Source organism: Ammodytes marinus (genome assembly GCF_949987685.1).
Source record: "Ammodytes marinus genome assembly, chromosome: 24".
Taxonomy (NCBI): Eukaryota; Metazoa; Chordata; class Actinopteri; order Uranoscopiformes; family Ammodytidae; genus Ammodytes; species Ammodytes marinus.
In genome coordinates, this window is record NC_137228.1 from 9988768 (window position 1) to 9996834 (window position 8067).

Sequence of the window (8067 nt, forward strand, 5' to 3'; positions counted from 1 at the left end):
TTGAATATTCAAAATGATAATTAATTTTTCCTCCATATAATCGTATATGACATAATTAACAAATCAATATTTTTGTGAATCACAATTTTTATCCATGCATGAACTAGTTACTGAAGTAGAATTAACTTAATCAAAATTAAAGTCATAATAACATAAGGAATTAATTGTAAATATGATTTATATATACGATTTTAGTTAGCTAAATTGTAATATAAATCAGTGTCATACAGAAAATATGTGTTTTTATCACTGAAAGAAACGGCATCTCTAAACCAGTAGTGCTGTGATAATGATTATGAATTTTGTCACTATTCATCCACAATTATATTTTCTTTTTCTTTTGTTTAACCAGACCATTTCCCCAGCCAAAATAAAAAGCAATAATAATGAGTTACCGACAAACATAATACAAATATAACACAAAATATGCCCCAAATTAGAATCAAACAGAAATTCAATTGTAGAAATGATCAGAAAAATATCTAAATCATCCTTGAAATAAATACTGTTAGATGTCTAAAACCATGAAAAAAAAATACGAACAAACTTAAACAACTTAAGACTTTTATCATTAACAGTGAGCTGGCAGTTTCTGTAAAAATCAATGAGAGTCCTAATGAAAATTCTTAAATAAGAGTTCAGATATGTGATCCAAGTGTGAGAATTTTAAAAAATCACGCATTACCTTTTTCTGTTAGTCAAATACAACACCTTATAACACTATCATGATTTAAACGGAGTCTGGTCTACTCTTCAATATGCGCTGCTGTTCATTCAAACGGGCTTCCAGGAGGAAACATGAGGCCAGTGTCATGATTTAGATCACATACTGCCCCCTATCGTTTGTACGCGGTAGAAACTGTCTGGTGTGGATGCACCGTCTGTATTGTCAACTTAACGAGTCACAGTGACGGCATGAATTATTTCTGGGAGGATTTGGAGACATAAGGGGTTGGTGAGGAAAAAAACTGAAAAGCGTAAATAAATTAAGATATGTAGCCTACATTTGGATCCAAGAGATAGAGGCAGAAGGGGACGTTTCTTGCACTTACAGGCTGAGTTTTGGAGAATTTGAAAAGCCTGTTTTCAACTCAAGTTCACGTTTTTCAGCACTCTTTTATTCCCCTGTTAAGCTTTTATACATAAATTTAAATAACGACCCCGCATTTTAGATTAATGTTGTGTTTGATCGCATGGTTCATTCAAAGAGAAGCGGTCAGTTCTCCTCCTCTCCGTCTCCAACTAAGCCCCGCCTCCTCTCGGACGGACATAACGCTGATTGGTCAATGGCGTTCCAGTGGCAGCCAGCGGGGAGCCTCTCCATTGGCCGCGCACGGATGAGATGCAAATCCAGCGGTCTGCCGGTAAAAGACAGGCGCTGTCAGCCCGGGAGGTCCATTCATCTAGTGGGGAAGGGAGAGAGGCATAGCTGAGCAGTAGAGAGAGAGAGAGAGAGAGAGAGAGAGAGAGAGAGAGAGAGAGAGAGAGCGGTGTATGAAGTGAAGAATGGACCATTAAAATCAGGATTAAACAACATTTAAAATAACAATAGCACATATTGTTCCGCCTGCTTTTGTTACCGAACGTGTGCGCAGACTTTTCCGCTACGGGGAGACAGAAGGAGCTTTTGGAAGAGTTTCCAAAATCCATCACAAAGTATCGCAGTGACTTTTAATCCACACGGAGAGCACAAGAAAACATCGCGCAAGTGTTAGAAATCTGCTTTGGACATCGTTTGATGAACGGGCTTTTACGCACAAAGGCTTGAAGTCTGGCGCGTGTGGGTGGACTGGATAACCTCGCCGCAGCTGCTGCATTAGCGACATCTTTACGGAGAGATAAGGTTGAAGAAGGCGACAGATAAAACCGATAACAAACTGTTTGTTGCGCTGTAAACAAGTGGCAGCTTCGGGAGGTTTGTCGCCAAGATCGGGGAAGTTGAGTATCTGTGGGCACACTGCGGCGCACAAATGGTGTTTCTCTGGGACGCGAAATACGGTAAAAGTCATTTCTCTGTATATGTTATTACGATATTTAGCTGTATGCTTAATGTGAGATAGAGCGCCGTGTCAGCCCAACAGCATCGCACCCAGGAACATACTCTGAGTGTAAAAAGGGAACTTTAATACAGAATCATTATTCTGGACAACAAACTAAAGAAGAGGAAATATTATCGTTATGATGACGTTGTGTTTAGGGACCCAAAACTAATTTTTCCTATAAATGTATCCCTGACATAAGCCTGTGTGGAGGTTATAATGCTGTTAAACCTTCTTCTCGTTTTCAGTGTTAACGTAACTTCCCCTGTTGTAACTTGTAACTACAGAAACAGACATGAACAGGTTATGCTGTAACTTGTCAATGAAAACATCTAGTTCATAAATAACTTGAATCACTCTTGCATTATAATAATAAAAGATTACAATTTAAAATGAAGCCTGCAATATAACAAGTTTAATGTAGTATTAACTAGAAACATGTTCCTTCTGTAGTGCTCATTTATACACATTCGGACGATGTGCTGATACATAACAATACATTATTAACATTTAATGATGTGATTTCAAAGGAATTATGAGGCCTCAAGGTTTGGAACCCATGTGGAGTCACAAGATAATCCTAGGACGGATATTAGACTTTTTTTAAATGTCATAAAACTGATTTTAAAATATATCAAATTTTTATACAATTTATCCAGCTTTACCTCTATCTTCCACAAGCGTCATTCCTAAATGTTTTCTAGTTTTCTCCTAAATTTGAATGGCAGTGTCAGTGAGAGTTGTGGTAACACAAACCTCTTTAATAAAAGAATGACCAGACAATTTAAAAGTTAATAAAAATTATTGATAATTTGCTATGTTTAGTGCCACTTCATGATGAATAAAAATGTATGATCCAGCATTTTGGAGAGTGCAGTTCGGCCTTTGTGTGCATAGCCGACCCCGGGGCCGTGAGCACAACAATCCACAACCCCACTGCTTCCTTTAGACAGTCTCACTTTGAACTATCTTGATACAATCTTGATAACTGCTGGGTACATTAATACTAAAAGGCAACCATTCGAAAATGAAAGGGAACAAACGCTCGACGATTATTCAAATTGTCCCATTTTTGGCTGCTCACTTCTGATCCTTCCTCCTCGAGCGACTGTCTGCTGGGCCTCGGAGCCTCAAATCTGACCTGTAACTTTCCAGAGACTAGTCACATCTTCTTATCTTGAGTTAATTCAAATTCCCTAAAGAAAATCCACTCATATTTCACTCCAGATTTCAACAAAACATACATGAAAACAACGGCGCCATTGGTCACTTGATATGTCGAACTGCAGTTGTACGGCGTAGTGCAGGAGCAGAGGGAGGGAGGGTTTCAAACTGTAAAAACTTCAACTGCTTCCACTGCTGTGGGTTTGGCCGACTGACAAACTGACACAGCAGACGGACAGCTGCTCGTTTATCAGATTCTCTCTCGGCTCCATTCACTTCTCTGTGTCTGGATGATGATGGCGTGCCACACTGCTCAGCACTCTCACATTTATTCATTTGGAGAAAAGGGAGATATGAGTTGCTGCTGCCTTTAGGGTCATGACTACACAGTCTGGTATTCCAGTCACTGTGAACACAGTGTGTGTCATCATGTGTTCATGTGTGTGTGTGTGTGTGTGTGTGTGTGTGTGTGTGTGTGTGTGTGTGTGTGTGTGTGTGTGTGTCCATGTGAAGTTAACTCGTCTTTCACAGTTTAATCTGTGTGGTGCAATACATCCTCTTCATTTAATCCAGCTCTCCTGGAATAATGAAATATGAAGGAACATGACATAAAAACACAGGCTTATTTGTGTAGTGGAAATGGGGAATTACAATTCCCTTTTATTTTCCCTTATCATTCAGTAAATGTTTTGCTTTACAAAATGTCAGAAAATTGAGAAAATCATCCTGTACCATTAGCTTTCTACAAAACTCCAAATTACATTTATAATGGAACTCTAAGTCAAAACAAAAATATTAACATGTGGAACCAGAATAGAAGCTGTCTAAATGTTCTTTGTCTAAGTGATTGATTGATTATCAAAATTGTTCCCGATCAATTTCCTGTTGAATGGTACAATCGGAAAAATTGGTGTGTTGGATTGAGAGTAGCATTGATGGAAAGTGAACTGGATTGACCTGTGTGGGTGTGTGTTCTCTTTTAGACCCAGCCCCCGGCCGGCGTTATACCCCCCCCTCCACCACGCTGGGCTCGGGGGGGAAGATGGCTGAGGCCCTGCCCCTGGGCGCTCAGGAGGCCGCAGGAGGGGCCTCTCTGGTGGGCAAACTGCGCATGGCCGACCGCGGCATGGTGGAGGTACCAAGAACCAAAGCACACACACCCATGCACTCCATGAACATGTCCCAACAAACGGGCTGAGCTCAGAGCAGTAACGAACGGTGATGTGTTTTTGCAGGTAATCTCCGATCATCCGGGTGAGCTGATGAAGACGGACAGCCCCAACTTCCTCTGCTCTGTGCTGCCCACACACTGGAGGTGTAACAAGACCCTGCCCATCGCCTTTAAGGTGTGTGTGTTTGTGTGTTTGTGTGTGTGTGTGTGTGTGTGTGTGTGTGTGTGTGTGTGTGTGTGTGTGTGTGTGTGTGTGTGTGTGCGCGTGTGTGTGTGTGTGTGTGTGTGTGTGTGTCACTTTATACATTCTCCTTCATTTACAGATTAAGAGTGACATCTCTAATGTGTAATCAAATTTTATGCATCATCTGAAATAAAGCAAATCCTCACATCTGAGAAGAAGGAATTTAATTTTCTTATTTTTTTAATGACTCATGAATTATAAATTCATGAGTCATTAAAAAAAAATTTGGGAATACACTTTACACAAATACATTTTTGCTGGACAGCTACGACAAGTCAGATTCATGTTAGAAGACGATGCAAATGCTCCAGAGCATTTGGTAAACTACAATTTAGAAGGTGTCATAGTTCACTTCTACACTAAAGAATAATCATTTGATGCATTCATCTGCAGTGTTTTTACACACACATTGCGATGGGTTAAAACATTTTTTGCAGTGTATTCCCTCATGTATCGTGTACGGTGTGTGTATGTGAACGGCTTTCATGCACTTTGAGACATAATGCATTTGTGGAAAAGCAGCTTTTAGCCGCAGCATACAAAACTGATTGATTTATTGAGTTGTATGCATTAGTGTTCGCACATGCATGCGAGCGTGTGTGAGTTTGTGTGTGTGTGTGTGTGTGTGTGTGTGTGTGTGTGTGTGTGTGAGAGAGAGAGAGTTTGGGTGCATTATGCATCATTACTGGGTGTCATGAGCGGATGTCACTGCTTTTTTACTGATAATGGATGTCTAATATGATGCATGCTCGCACGTACACTTTATATAGAGAGACACACAAAAACACAATTGAAATGAAAACACACACGCTGATCTGTAGGTACACACACAGGTGCAATGTGTTTGTGTATTGTATGTATACATTACGCACACACACAAACACACAAACACACACACACACACACACACACACACACACACACACACACACACACACACACACACACATACAAACACACAAACACACAGATGCAAACAAATTGACCTTGGTCTGAGAGCTTCATAATTGTTTCCTTTGTCTTGTTTATTCTGCTGGTCTGGTTTAATGCTCCATCGGTGTGGTTGTGTGTGTGTGTGTGTGTGTGTGTGTGTGTGTGTTTGTGTGTGTGTGTGTGTGTGTGTGTGTGTGTGTGTTTGTATGTGCGAGTGTGTGTGTGTGTGTGTGTGTGTGTGTGTGTGTGTGTGTGTTCTAACGTCCTCTCCCAATTCCAAAGTGTGCTAACTATTTGCAGGCCAAGCCCTGTATTTTGTTTTACTTTAACAGAATAATTTTATCAAATCACATTCCACCGTCGGCTCAGATCAATACTGTCATAGGGTGTTATTGGAACATCAGCATATCGACGTTCCATCTTGTACTCAAGGCCACTCAGATGGTTTGACCAATAGTATTCCCTGGAAAGCAAAGCTTCTGTTTGTTTTTATGGTGCCAAATTGTTTAACTGAGAGTTTAACCCAAACATGTCCCAGTTATCATGGACTGTGGTTACTCGCTTGGAGAGCTTGGGGTTAAAAGAGAAACTGTCCATGGAACACAGTGTGTGCGCTGGTCATTTCCACACTGATAGTTTGTCATGATAAGCGTTTATATGGAAATTGGCCTCTGTGGCTCTTTATTTGCGTAGGTGTGGAGGAGGAGAAAGCGCTCTCTAGTGTGCCGAGTGCCGCACATTTCCATTTTTTACGCACGTAGCATTTTTATGACATGATTTGCATCTTTTACATGAAAATTGAAAGCTCAAAGAGTCTAAGGTCGTTTTGTTTCCCTGTTTGACCATGTGTGCTTATTTACAGACAATGAAATGGACCCATGATTAGACACAAAATCTGCTTTAATTAATATAATTTTGTATTCAATTTAAGAAGGCTATACAAGTATGAGCTGAACTACTGGTTGGGGGCCTCAATTGAGGCAGCCAGTTTCCAGTGGACCAACAGATAAGACAGTGGTTGTTCTGTGCAGCTTGCAGGTGGGAACGTGTGTGTGTGTGTGTGTGTGTGTGTGTGTGTTTGTGTGTGTGTGTGTGTGTGTGTGTGTGTGTGTGTGTGTGTGTGTGTGTGCGCGTGTGCGTGTGCATGTGCGTGTATGTGTGTGCGTGTGCATTTAATGGGAATAGTGGTTTCTTTTGTATCCACAAGTATCCATAATTCCAAATAACAACAAAGTTGTACTGAAAAATGTACTATGTACAGTATATCAAAGTTGGGAGTTGGGTTTTTATTCAAGTTGGGAAATCCATTGCTTATTAAGTGATGGTATGGATGTAAAAAAAACACTTCTGCTGCAACGACATATGCTCAGACCACAGATATCTTTTAGTCCAATGACTGCAGGGGATGTGGTTGCCTGACGTTTTATGACCTCCTCAAAAGCATAGCCGTGTGCTCTCGAAATGTACAGCCTGCTGTGTGAACCAATCAGGGCCTTGACTTTTGACTTGTTTACTGTAGACATTTTATAATAGCGACCAGATGTAAAAGGCAAGAATGGGTGCACAGCATAACGTCAATACTGTCATTGAACATGTATTCCACATAGAAAGAAAGAAGAAAGAAAGAAGAAAGACCTAACAAAATCAATTATATTTTGTTGTTTTGCCCTATCAACACATTTTATACATCAGGGCTGAGAAGGTCCGACCGAAATGGGTTTAATATGTAGAACCTATAAAAATGACTCTCCTCTATCCATTCATAAAGATAGACAGATAAAAACACAGGACAAACTGGGGAGGAAAAGTTGAAAAGCCTCATCTTCTTTCCTCCTTTCTTTCCACCCTGTAACTAGGTGGTTGCTCTGGGAGACATCCCTGACGGTACCCTGGTGACAGTGATGGCGGGAAATGATGAGAACTACTCGGCCGAGCTCCGCAACGCCACGGCCGGCCTCAAGAACCAGGTGGCCAGGTTCAATGATCTGCGCTTCGTCGGCCGAAGTGGAAGAGGTACACACATAAAAACCCACAAATACATAAAACAATGGAAATAGGAATCCATATACAGTATTCTTATTTTTTTTGCCATGGTGTAATCTAAAAGGTAAATAGAGGATAAAATAGTGAGGGCATTGCTGTTCACTGGAGTCAGTGAAATTTAATAGGTGTGTTTTTTGTTTTGTTGCAAAAGCACACAACGGCGGCATGGATAAATTAGGGGAAGTACGTGTGAATAAGAACAGCATTCACACAACTTCCTCGTAACACCCCATTTAACGTCTACCTCGCTCTGCCCCCCCCCCCACCCCCCTTGCTCTCTTTAACGGACACACTAGACCACAGTTACTCTAAATCAGTCGCAGGCAAATGTCCCGACTTATCTATTTAAAACACAGCCCCTGTGTACACAAGCTCTGCCAACACTCACACAGTCACACAAACACACGTTCCGAAAAGAAGGAAAAAAAAAGTTCTCCGCCGGTTGAATGGAAATAACTGTCAATATTTGACAG

The 8067-nt window shown here is 40.9% G+C and overlaps 1 protein-coding gene across 1 annotated transcript in view; it reads left to right on the plus strand.

Moving 5' to 3' along the window:
- Positions 1-1970: 1970 nt before the first annotated feature.
- The window catches only part of runx1 (RUNX family transcription factor 1), a gene marked incomplete at its 5' end in the record, with an annotated part of 16921 nt that continues 10824 nt past the window's right edge, over positions 1971-8067 (plus strand). Inside the window, 4 exons of the mRNA XM_080052819.1 lie at positions 1971-1998; positions 4187-4338; positions 4439-4549; positions 7408-7564. Of these exons, the coding sequence (XP_079908945.1) occupies positions 1971-1998; positions 4187-4338; positions 4439-4549; positions 7408-7564 (448 nt within the window). The remainder of the gene's footprint in view (positions 1999-4186; positions 4339-4438; positions 4550-7407; positions 7565-8067) is intronic.